The sequence below is a fragment of the Mus musculus genome, chromosome 6 (genome assembly GCF_000001635.26).
Source record: "Mus musculus strain C57BL/6J chromosome 6, GRCm38.p6 C57BL/6J".
NCBI lineage: Eukaryota > Metazoa > Chordata > Mammalia > Rodentia > Muridae > Mus > Mus musculus.
Genome location: NC_000072.6, coordinates 69,185,760 through 69,199,530, shown reverse-complemented (window position 1 = coordinate 69,199,530; position 13,771 = coordinate 69,185,760). Strand labels below are relative to the sequence as shown.

Sequence of the window (13,771 nt, the reverse complement as noted above, 5' to 3'; positions counted from 1 at the left end):
TGCATCACCTGAATTTTTTTTTTTTTAATTTTAGCCATTCTGAGTTGTGTGAGATGGAATCACAGGGTTGTTTTGATTTGCATTTCCCTGATGACTAAGGATGTTGAGCAATTCCTTAGGTGCTTTTTAAATATTTGGTATTGCTCAGTTGAGTATTCTTTGTTAAGCTCAGTATCCAGTTTTTTAATAGGTTATTTGGTTCCCTGGAGTCTAACTTATTGAGTTCTTGTATATATTTAATATTAGCCCTGTATCAGATATAGGATTGGTAAAGTTCTTTTCCCAATCTGTTGGTTGCCATATTGTCCTATTGACAGTGTCCTTTGCTTTACAGAAGCTTTGCAATTTTATGATGTCCCCTATGCCAGTTCTTGATCTTAAGGCATAAGCTATTGGTGTTCTGTTCAGGAAATTTTCCCCTGTGCTCATGTGCTCAAGACTCTTTCCCACTTTGTCTTCTATTAGATTCTGTTTATCTGGTTTTATGGATAGCTAATGGGATTGCAGGCTGGTACAACCACTCGGGAAACTATTTTTGTATCCTTAAATGGTGAAATATAAAGCCCATATTCACAAAAAATAAGAGATTTTTCTTTCTGTAGTAAACAGAATAAGACTAGCAACTAGCTACTAAATACAATGAAAGATGAAAATGTGTGTCATTCAGAAAAAAAGTTAGCCATTTAGGTAGAATAGTTTCCTTAGAAAGGCATATATAATAAGTAACTTGATTTCAACAATTCTTAGGTCAGTATCTCTCAGTACATCTCAGTTGTTTTTCCTAATAGTTGATTAAAAAATGGAAGAAGTTTTTCATGAAGGGAGGAATGTGAAATCATTCCTAAGATCTAGAGACATAGTCATGCTTTATTATGACTATGCTGACTTTAACATTATAGAAAGATAATTAATACTTTACCTAAGGTAAATTAAAACAATTTTTAAATAAATAGTTTTATTCATTTTTCAACACTATATTTTCCTCCTTCTCCTCCCAGTACCCACTCATTCAAGTCCTTCCCCATTCCCTCAGTCTTTGCTATAAGTAAAATGTTTCATCAAGCTTAGACTCAAATTTGCAGAATCAAGGGCTGTTGATCTTTACAAATTAGTATAATTTATTTGAAAAGTGCTCTCAGATTCTTTCAGATAATAAATAGAACAGGAATTAAACAGTTTCAGGTCACATGAAATACTGAGAATGGTGATTATTCAGAGTAGTTTTAGATGAGTGCATTTTCATGAACCTACAGCCCATATTCTCCCATGTGTTTTTAAGACAAGAACTGCCTAGAATATATCTTGCCATTTGCATATTTCATTTTCAGTAACCACAGATATCTCACAGTTGTTTTAAAGCAAAGTACTTATGAGAATAGCAGTAATTAGCTAGAGATCAAAATTCAAAGAGAAAATGGATTTTCAGGTGCAGATTTTCAGCTTCCTGCTAATCAGTGCCTCAGGTAACAGAGGGCAGGGAATTTGAGATCAGAATCCAACCAGAATTATTTTCCCTGGGGAATTTGAGTCTAAAATACAGTTTTTTTTTTCTTTTTCTTTCATCTGAATGTTAGGTAGTATAAAATTATTTTTGCATCTCTATTTCTACTAATCCCTCTCTCTATTTTCTTTTTTCTTGTCCTAATGTCCAGAGGACAAATTGTTCTCACCCAGTCTCCAGCAATCATGTCTGCATCTCCTGGGGAACGGGTCACCATGACCTGCAGTGCCAGCTCAAGTGTAAGTTCCAGCTACTTGTACTGGTACCAGCAGAAGTCAGGATCCTCCCCAAAACTCTGGATTTATAGCATATCCAACCTGGCTTCTGGAGTCCCAGCTCGCTTCAGTGGCAGTGGGTCTGGGACCTCTTACTCTCTCACAATCAACAGCATGGAGGCTGAAGATGCTGCCACTTATTACTGCCAGCAGTGGAGTAGTAACCCACCCACACAGTGATACAGACTGGAACAAAAACCCTCTAAGTCCTTAGGGTCTAGCTACTTCCTCCTAGAAATAAACTGTGGCCAGTGGTTTGATTGCAGAAGTCCACACAGCGTGTTCTGCTTTACAATGTCATTTGCATATTTAGATGAATGTCTCTATAATATTCCACTGTACTTCAGTGCTGTTCTCAAATAATCTACATTTCCAGTGTTTATTTATTCTCAGTTTTTGTTCTGTTTGTTGAAGACAAGTGTGGCAGACTATTTTACTGATGGTCCCCATGAACCTTCACATCTATTTTCTGCTACTTTCACTGATTTTAGAATCTTCTTGTTAGGTGGTTTTTCTTCAGCATATTCATTTGCTCACAACACACTGCTTTTGTTATCCTACAAAAAGTAGTATCCATCCCAATAAATTTCCTGGTTTTTATTAGTACACATTCTTTTCCACTAAATTGTCATATTAATATGTGCTTAAAATATTTTTCTCTCCAAATTAAGAAAGAAAAAATACTGACAGGCATGTATATTTTCTTTCTATTCTCATGACAAGTAATTGAAACACTCCACTAATAAAGAAACCAAGAAGGAAACATAGAACTAATAAATGAACATTAATTTTTCTTATATCTATCATCTATCAATCAATCAATCAATCAATTAATCTATCTATCTATCTATCTGTCTGTCTATGAGTCTATTTGTGTGTTTACCTTAATATTAATAATTAAAATCATAAAGACATTTTAAAATTATAAATAGAGAAAGACAAATTATTTAAAATATTTGTGTTGTCAATTTTAACTTTAACTTACAGTTTAATTTAATTTATTTCTTTTTCTAGCTATTCAGTATGGGTTTTCTTTTTTTTAATTAGGTATTTTCCTCGTTTACATTTTCAATGCTATATCAAAGGTCCCCCATACCCACCCCCCCAACCCCCTACCCACCCACTCCCCCTTTTTGGCCCTGGCGTTCCCCTGTACTGGGGCATCTAAAGTTGGCAAGTCCAATGGGCCTCTCTTTGCAGTGATGGCCGACTAGGCCATCTTTTGATACGTATGCAGCTAGAGACAAGAGCTCCGGGGTACTGGTTAGTTCATATTGTTGTTCCACGTATAGGGTTGCAGTTCCCTTTAGCACCTTGGGTAATTTCTCTAGCTCCTCCATTGGTGGCCCTGTGGTCCATTCAATAGCTGACTGTGATCATCCTCTTCTGTGTTTCCTAGGCCCCGGCATAGTCTCACAAGAGAGAGCTATATCTGGGTCCTTTCAGCAAAATCTTGCTAGTGTATGCAATGGTGTCAGCATTTGGAAGCTGACTATGGTATGGATCCCTGCATATGGCAATCACTAGGTATTAATTGACACTTAATGATAACAGAAATAATTATGTAATAGTTTATTTTCAATTTTCCAATATAAGGTGTTGGTATGAAATCCATCAGACACATTTACCAGCCTCTCTGTCTCCATCTATAGAAGAAAGTGTCACCATCACAGGAAGTCAAGATATTAATGTGTATTTAGCACATTATTTATATAATTTGTCAAGAAATCTTTTTCAGAAACAGTTGCTTGACTTTTAGTCCTAGCAAAGAAAAGACTGCATAAAGAGGATCATGGGCTTATAAGCAGCCCCGAGTGCACAGACAAACACTGCTTCAAGCAAAATCTATACACATCTAAACCAAAAAGGAAACACTTTTACATTTATGTGTTGCCAAACACTACATGAAATTTAGTGCTTGGCACTTTTTTCTGGTTAGTTCTATGCATACTGTGGTTGTTTGAATAAGAATGGACATCATAGTTTGATATATTTAAATATATTTCAAATATTTCTTATTAAGAAACCCTATTTGATAGGATTTAGTGGTATGGTCTTTCTGGAAAGTGTGTTACTGCATTAGACTCTGAGGTTTTAAAAGCCTAATCCAGGCTCAGGGTTTTTATTTTCTGGTCACTTGCTGATCCAGATTCCACACTATCATCTCTCATGTCTGTCTTGGTTCAGCCATGCTCCACAATATGAAGATAATGAACTAAACACTAAGCAGTTCCCAAATAAAGGCTTTCTTTGGGAGAGTTTTTGTGGTTATGGTATCTCTCCAGAGCAATATAATAAAACGAGAAAATCCAGGGTTCTAGAAAGATCACTAGAATATTTTGAATCGTGAGGCATCAGTGAATCAGCAAGTCAGTTCTTCATTTGCTCACTTGCTCTCATGTCTTCTAGAAAAATATTTGTCAGGATCTTTTTTCCTTTCTATGATGTTCTATGGATATGCTTAATGATCAACCCTCTCACGAGATATAAAATGAGAAAAGGAGGATTCAATGTTCACTGAAACCTGTAGGAAGACATGGACAGGGAAACAGACTAGAAAATCACCCACAGAGATACTGTATACACCTGCATCCATCAACATCCCACCTTGAAATTGTAGGGAAATGTGGGGAAAATTGGTCAGAGAGCCTACATTATCAGTTTCAGGCAAGACTTGACTTCTTGGGAAGCACATAATCACCCGACCTTTGCATAAATATATCCATGCGTCATGAACAAGGCTTTAAATATTAAGAGTTTAGATTCTAGGGTTAACAATTTGCACAATTTCTTCTAATTATAATTATATGTCATTAGATCTATTAAAAACTACTGTTAGATCAATAAAACCAATTATTGAGGTCTAATAAATATCCACCTTTATTTCATGAAGTAATGTCATGTCTAAACTATGCAGCTAAAGATGAGGAGAGTCTAATTTTCCTGTTTTGATGGAAACTTATTAACTATTTTTTGACAGTTGTTTATTTTCTTCATGAAGTAGAATCACAAGGATGCCTAATATACACTAAGACACTAATCAGAGGATGTATCATGATGTATGAGATACTTTTTTGGTTATTTTATGTTTGGTTGGTTTGGTTGGTATGATTTTGGTTTTGGCTTTTGATTTTAAGGAGAGAAGATTTAAGGAATGCTCAATTACCCTGGAATATCTGATTATTTTCATAAGCAGTAACTCTCACTAACACCTACAACCACATGACATAAAATCACAGGTGTTTCTAAGAGTTTTCACTCTCGAATGGAGCATGAAGCCTATGTTACACATACAAGAAGGTTCGCTAGCCTTTAGTCTCACATAGCTGGTGTCTCTAAGAGTTTTATTTCTCCCATCATTTCTTCTACCATAAATTTTCAATATGAGATTTTCATTTTCTTTTACAAAAAGACAGTTTATCTATTATATTTATAACATATGCAATAATTTATTGACATATATAGAGTGACCCGTGACCAATGAATCCTAGTTATTTAATTCCATGCATGTTACTTGGCATATGAGTTTTGTCAAATAGTAGTTAGGGGTTTTGATATGTAGAGTTCATATTGAAATGATATAGTGGAATTAATGCAATCATAATGGTTCACCTAGGGCTGGCAGTCATATTCAGAAAAGGGCTGATAACAAAGGAAATGCTGAGGGAACGATTAGGGCTTTGAGTACAGAATATATAGGGCATCTTAAGGATGCAAAATTAGTATATTGATTACTCATTTTGACTCTCTGGAGGGACATAGTCCTTCTTAATCCTTGATTTTTAGCTCAGTGAGATTATAATTTCACCTTAGGAATTTATCAACTAAATATTTACTTATTTATTTGTAGACTTCATGCTTTTACCCATGTAAACTATGAATTTCTGTTGTTATTTTAATTGTATTACAAAATACTGGTTTTGTTTAACTTCAATGATTAACAACATTCTCTATTACTAACTAAATTCTAAATATAAATAGTGGGTTTTACCAATTACGTAGCTGTCTTGTTCAAAGTCAGTGTATTATTTCTAACACCCCTTATGTCTCCCTTGCAGATAAACCCACTCATTTCTTCCATTTTGATAACATTGTGTTCCCATCATTTTATCTGTGGACCTGCATGGTTGTCTTCCTCAAGCTTACTCATCATTATCTCTTAGAGATTTGATGCTTATAGTTGTTGAACTCGTCTTCTGTGCCCTTTCATAAACAAAGTCCTCTAGAAAATCATTAGGATTCCAATGTACATTTAAGCTTATGATACATTTTGTTTCCTTTTTGGAGATTAGTGTAAGGTTTGCATGAAAGTGTCACTGGGAAGTTGTTTCTCAGGGAGATCCAAATGTGGCATGATGACGAATGACAATGTCCCATGCAGTTGTACCTGGAGTAAATCTCCATGTTTTCATTTGTAAAGCATAAATGCCCAAGGCTTCACCTGAGAGTTTCTATAGGGTTTGACATTGTATTAATAATTCTCAATGATGAAAAAGTAGAAACTCTTGATTTGAATTCTTTCCTCTTGATTCTCTCATATTCTCTGCAAGGTAGGACATAAAAAGTGGACTCCCATTTTGGAGCTCTTTTTTTTTGTTTTGTTTTTTTGTTTTTTTATTCCAGTCCAGATACTGCTCATGTACTAGAGTTTCATATGAATAAGAAAAGGGCACCAAAAAGATTCAATTCCAAAACTTAATATTAGGATATGTATCCTGCCAAGAGAGGAATATTAGGTTGAAGTTATAATGGATTTTTTGAAATACATCCAACAACTTTTCTGAATGAACACAATTTCTTTGCTTTATAAAGAAAACTTTATACTTTTTATCACCCGCAGAATGATGTCTAGCAAGCAGTTGCCCAAAATTCTAATTCGATAACTATATAAAAGATGAAAACAGAAATAAATTACAGGATTTCTTTCTAGCCAAAACAAAACATGTATTCTTTTGGAAGACTTTTTCCATTTGCACATAAACTTGAGTTTGTAATAACTTCTGGTAGTATGAGATATGAATAATTGAATATTCATGTTTCCCTAAAGAAACCCTAGTACCTGAACATAGTAAGTAAGTGTGACTTATTCATATCACCAGCCTGTATGGCTAAGTTTATGGTGAAATGCCCTTACAGTTCTATATCATAAACATTCAATGGATTTGTTACTTTGTCCTGGAACCTATATTTTATTCACCACTAAAATAATGACCATCTGAAAGGATTCTTTTAAGTATGTTCCAGTGTTTTCTCCTTGTTCTGCTATTTAGATGAGTTAGAAACCAAAATATTCTTTCTGAATCAATATGTGGAAAGACAGTCACAACTATGTAGACTTCCTTAGCTCACCTATGAGAAAATCAAGTTAATCGTAAAAGAGCCCACAGGAGAAGCAAGTATAGAGTGTTTCTCTTTACCTAGTTCTATCTGGTGTGCTAGAAAATTGGGTAGTAGATTTCTGAATGAAGCTCAGTCCACAGATGTCTGGGGGAAAAGTACAATGATAAGTTTAGGGTTATAAAATGTCAGTATGAATACTCATTTAATTGTGAATACTTTGCACCAGAAGCTTCAATTTTGTTGTTGACCAAAATTTGAATATTGTAAAAATTAAAAAGAGGGAGTAAGATTAAGGAAAAGCAAATTTAAAAACAAAACTCATTAGAATATTTAGCTCGGGCCAGGAGTGGTGGTGCACACCTTTAATGCCAGCACTCGGGAGGCAGAGGCAGGTGGATTTCTGAGTTCGAGGCCAGACTGGTCTACAGAGTGAGTTCCAGGACAGCCAGAGCTACGCAGAGAAACCCTGTACGAAAAAAAAAAAGTAAGAAAGAAACAAAAAAGAGAATATTTAACTCAAGGGAAAAAGCATGGTGGAAGGTATTCATCACGAGATGGAACATTGACAACATATATCACTTTGTAACTGGCTCTGAATCATGTTTGATGCAAAATTCTCAGGATAAACATAATATTTTTAAAAGTCTTTGTATTATGTACAATCTCCTCCAGTCTGCACTCTTCAACATACAGTATTTAATCAAGTCAAAATTTGTTCAAGTGAGACTATGACATTTATTCAAAGGAAGTATAAATTCTCAGGGTTTTTGTTTGTCAATTTGTTCTTCAAATGTCTTCAAATATGTTGCTCATTAGTGTGACCTTATGTCTCTAAGATTTGTTAACTAAAATGATTCTGGAATTCATCATAACAATTAACTCTGAGTATTAATGGTGAGCTGTATTTCAGTCATATGACAGCCAGTTGCATTCATTTCCTATTATAAACTATTTTGACATGTATACTACAGAAAGTGCTATTCATCACATTTAATAATACAGTGAAGAAGAGTGGAAACAGAAGGTGTCTTCTTATAACATCATACTTTCAGTTCTAACTTACTGTTTTTTGCATAGTGACCATTAGGGATTCCATACTTCTTACAGTTAATACTCTTGCCTCCCCAGAGGCCCAACAAACTGCCTTGAGTAGAGTAGACCTCTCAAAACAACAGAAGATTTTTATTTCATCTCTGTGGTCTTTGTTCCTATTTAGCTCACAGGAGACTGAAAAAAGGGATAAAGGACTTGTTGAGTCTCCCTCTCCTACAAGATGCCTAAAGCATAACAGAAAATTATGTACATCTATCAATGTCCTGAGAAATTTTTTTTACAGTAAAAAAACAATTCTTCTCCTAAAATTCTTTTCCTTTAAATTTATAATTCAAATGCACACACACACACAAACACTCACACACAAACAAACCATGTAGACACATACAAGCATACATAATCAATGTACACACACATACATACACACAAACCATAAATCCTAAATAGCACAATTGTTACATTATAGATATGAAAAAGAGCAATGCCTTAATCTAGTGTTCTGATACCTTGGCTGTGTATAATGGGAACAAAACAAAACTGTCAAAAATATTCATCACATTTATTAAACAAGGGTTCTTATTCAAGCATGTACCAAGGCATATTAGAAAATCTCAGTATTTATTAACACTATTGGCTTCATTTGTGGTGTAGCGAAATTATTAACTAAAATTCTAGCTAGAGAGGCCTTGCATCATTGCAAATCACCAAGTATATATCTTCATGTGGAATAAATGTTTATATTCATCTACAAAAGAATTCACCCAGCACACAGTTATTTCATGGAAGTTTTATACTCATTATTAGAAAAGTAGGTTAAATGACATTTATTCCTTCCCTCTGTAGCCTGGACATCACAATCTCATATTCTTAAATAAAAGCTTCCATTATTTCATAATCCCAAAATTTCATGAAAATTCACAGAACAGGGAGCTTAGGCATAACCACAAGCCATCCAATGTATAGCATTTGTCTTTCATTAGAGAGAACACAATCCATTTTATTACAATTGATTTTTATTTCTAAAGGTGTCCATCTACTAGGACAGATGAAAAATAGAAAAGAATATGAAACTATAAAATGATCCACGACTTCTAATCCTTGAAGGAACCCATGATTTCAACCTGAATATGTGGTATACGAGGAGTTTAGGAGCATTCCTTTGTTTTGCTGATATCAAGCTAATGATATAGTAATCTCCTAACTTGTCCTGCAATTAATGGTGACTCACTCCTCTACATATGCAGATGAGTAGGAATCGGTATTGGGTCAATTTGATGGTCACTTTTAGTACTAGAGTATATTATTATATTCTCTAATACTAAAGGTTCTGGATCTCCAGAAACCACTATAGTACTAATTGCTCAGTATAGATTGAGTCCTGGAGGTGAACATCAGGATTTTGACTACCATGATCTTGCAGATAATCACTGCTTTTTGATTTCAAGATTGCTATAGCCACTTTGTGTCCAGAGGACTTCATTTCACAGCTCTCCTATTTTCTGAGTTTTACATTTAATCTGCACCTATTCCATGACATTTTCTGAGAATTGAGATAGAGATATAAGCTAGATGTTCCATATTAATTAAAGCACTCAGGTCTGAGTGTGTCAACATTCTGACTAGTCATGTATTTCTCCATTGGCTTCTGGTTAATTGAAAAACAAGTTTCAGTAACCTAAGTAGACAAGTAATAGAGAAACCAAATGACTGGACATTTGTATGATTACATAATTTTTCAATTACCAGAGAGTATTCATGTATTATAAATGTTGTCACACCATAGAATGGCTGATTTATCCAGCTTTAGTCTCTTATTAGCAGTTACTTTTTCCATAGTAACTTGATTCTGTCATGTTCTGTGTCCAAAATGTGTCTTCTATTCATCAATACAGTCCTACTATCAAGTTTTATTGAGAATCTAAGACAGTTGCAATAGCCTGTATTATTTTGATGTCTCCATATTCAGATCATTTTACTAGGAAGACAGATTATATCAGGTACATCATAGCAGCCTGAGAAGCTGTAGGATCCTCAGGAACCTTCCATCAGAAGAAACTCAGAAAATCACTTTCCTTATTACTAATGTCCTTTGAAGTAAAAAAGTCGAAAACACAGAGTTTGAATACAGTCCTGTTTTACTGATCATCCAGGGGTTCTATTCTAGTTAACAGTGTTATTTGCCTACTCTCAGAATTTACAGTTACACCATAATTCTTTATTTAGGTGGAATACCATGAAGAATTACCATTTCAATGTTTACATGTATTCAGGAGTCATCGTTGTTCATGTCTTGTTTATGCATCAGCCATTAGACCACCTGGATGCAGCTTCTCTGGTGTTTCTAGGAGGCACAGTCTGCCTTAGGGTTTTACTTCTCTGAACAGACATCATGACCAAGGCAGGTCTTATAAGGACAACATTTATTTGGGCCTGGCTTGCAGGTTCCGAGGTTCAGTCTATTATCATCAAGGCAGTAACATGGCAGCATCCAGGCAGGCATGGTTTGGGAGGATGAAAGTTCTACTTCTTCATTTGAAAGCTGCTAGCAGAATACAGGCTTTAAGGCATCTAAGATGAAGGCCTTAAAGCCATACCCACAATGTCCCACCTACTCCAACAGGCCACGCCTCATAGTGCCACTCTCTGGGCTGAGCATATACAAACCATCATACTATCTAAGAGTAAATCTCAAGTTTCTCTGACTCTCAAAATATTTCTACCCACTCTGCAATGATTTTCTGGGAAATAGGTGCAGAAAGTGTGTTGTTGTTGAATAATTTAGGACTGGTCAACACATAATCTCCTAATATCTGCATTTTGATAATTTATGGAGTATTTTTGTAATGATTTCTGTCTGTTGCAAAGGGAATTGCATATCAAATATCTAAACTATATGAATTAAACAAACTTTACTTATGTATGAATAGAGGTAATAAGAAGCCACGAATCAAAGAAAGAACAAGGAGTATATGTGGATTTGTGTCAATGGAGGAAAAAGTAGTGGCAAACAGTATGTAGCTATGTTATGACTTTTAAAAGGTAAAAAATTAGTATAATTTATCTCAACCTATTTATTCCACCTAATTTAAGACCAAAGAGATGACAAAACTTACCAAAATAAGAAAAGAGATAGATATTCCAATAAGAAAAAAGTACAATTATTGTGCATCATTACACCATTTTTGGCAATCTGTCCCTCCTCTAAGAATTGAAAAGTAGAACCTATCCATGTGGGGAATCTCAGTGAGGCCTGTACAGTTCAGATGGTGTTGAAATTATAGAGATATTTAATATAATGTATCTTAACATACTAATAGTATATTTTGTAGTTCAGGTAGCAAAACTTCCATTTATAAGGTTACCAAATTACTGCATTTTTTTAATGGAAACCTGAATTCAAATTGCAAGTATTTAACATTTTGTATACCACTGTATGTGGTATCACTACTCTTCCTTGATTCTGAGCAGTAGCAACAATCTATGACTGTAAAGGAGCCACATGACTGCAAGAAAACATTATAATGTGCCATCAATTTAAAACATCATGGGATATTCTAGAGTTTGTTATAGTTTTATATTAAATAACTTTATACCATCAAGTTCTATATTATTTTATCTTTTTGTAATCTCACTGTAGCTCAGAGAACATTTTATATCTCTGTTTTTTCATTTCATGAAGTCATGAAATGTGGTATAAGTGTGAATGTGCCTGTGTGAACACTATTTTATTTATGTTTGTAACGATTGGAAATAAAGAATCACCACATTTGTCATTGTACTTTTTTTGTTCTAAACATACTACTACTTGGCGCACAGTACTGTAAATGTAAGATTTCCTCTATACTTCAAAATGGATATTTTACAACCCTGCGTTCACTTTGGCTATCTTAACATTAGATGGCAACACAATCACATTTTTGTTTTTGTTTGTCTGTTTGTTTAGCTTTAAAAAAATTTTTATTTGATATTTTCTTCATTTACATTTCAAATGCTATCCCAAAAGTCCCCTAACCCCCCCATCCTACTCTCCTACCCAGCAACTCCCACTTCTTTGCCCTGGCATTCCCCTGTACTGGGGCATATAAAGTATGCTAGACCAAGGGGCCTCTCTTTCCAATGATGGCCGACTAGGCCATCTTCTGCTACATATGCAGCTAGAGACATGAGCTCTGTGGGTATTGATTAGTTTATATTGTTGTTCTGTCTATAGGGTTGCAGACCCCTTCAGCTCTTGAGTACTTTCTCTAGCTCCTCCACTGGGGGTCCTGTGTTCTATCCAATAGTTGACTGTGGGGATCTCCTCCTATATTTGCCTGGCACTGGCATAGCCTCACAAAAGAAAGCTATGTCAGGTTTTTGTCAGCAAAATCTTTCTGGCATATTCAATAGTGTCTGCTTTTGGTTGCTGATTATGATCAATAAGACAAAAAGACCACCAATAGATTGGGAAAGAATTTTTACCAATCCTAAACCTGATAGGGCACAATCAAACTTCCATTCAGTCACTAACACCAGCCTTAGAGCTTTAATTACATGAGGTTATAAAACAAGAATTACTCTTTTTCCACAGTCTCACCAGCATTTGCATCACCTGCATTTTTTTTTTATTGTAGCCATTCTCAGTTGTGTGAGATGGAATCACTGGGTTGTTTTGATTTGCATTTCCCTGATGACTAAGGATGTTGAGCAATTCCTTAGGTGCTTTATAATATTTGTATTGCACAGTTGAGTATTCTTTGTTAAGCTCTGTATCCAGTTTTTTAATAGGCTATTTGGTTCTCTGGAGTCTATCTTATTGATTTCTTTGTATATATTTAATATTAGCCCTGTATCAGATATAGGATTGGTAAAGTTCTTTTCCCAACCTGTTGGTTTCCATATTGTTCTATTGACAGTGTCCTTTGTCTTACAGAATTTTTACAATTTTATGATGTCCCATATGCCAGGTTTTGATATTAAGGCATAATCGATTGGTGCTCTGTTCATGAAATTTCCTCCTGTGCTCATGTGCTCAAGAATCTTTTCCACTTTATCTTCTATTAGATTCCATGTGTCTGGTTTTATGCATTGCTGATGGGATTGCAGGCTGGTACAACCACTTTGAAAATCACTTTTGTATCCTTAAAAGGTGAAATATAAAGCCCATATTCCCAAAAAAACAAAATAGAAGATTTTTCTTTCTGTAGTAAACAGAATAAGAGTAGCAAATAGCTCCTAATTACAATGAAAAAAATGAAAATATGTGTTATTCAGAAAGAAGCTAGCTATTTAGTTAGAATAGTTTCCTAAGAAAGGCATACTTAATAAGTAACTTAATTTCAACAATTCTTAGGTCAGTATCTCTCAATACATCTCAGTTGTTTTTCATAATAGTTGATTAAAAAATGGAAGAAGTCTTTCATGAACGGAGGAATGTGAAATCATTCCTAAGATCTAGAGACATAGTCATGCTTCATCATGGCTATGTTGACTTTAACATTATAGGAAGATAATTAAATCTTTCCCTAAGGTAAATTAAAATAATTTTTAAATAAATTGTTTTATTCATTTTTCAACACTATATTTTCCTCCTTCTCCTCCCAGGACCCACTCATTCAAGTCC

At 34.7% G+C, this 13,771-nt stretch overlaps 1 pseudogene, 1 gene segment (V, D, J or C) and 1 further gene; 1 reads left to right on the top strand and 2 right to left on the bottom strand.

Moving 5' to 3' along the window:
• The window catches only part of Igk (immunoglobulin kappa chain complex), a 3,171,119-nt gene that overhangs the window by 1,527,224 nt on the left and 1,630,124 nt on the right, over positions 1-13,771 (bottom strand).
• On the top strand, positions 1,415-1,948 carry Igkv4-73 (immunoglobulin kappa variable 4-73). The segment is given in 2 exon segments: positions 1,415-1,463; positions 1,640-1,948. Coding segments are annotated over 2 exon segments (358 nt in total).
• Positions 9,249-9,458, bottom strand: Igkv13-73-1 (immunoglobulin kappa chain variable 13-73-1; annotated as a pseudogene). Its single transcript is given in 1 exon segment — positions 9,249-9,458. A coding segment is annotated over 1 exon segment (210 nt).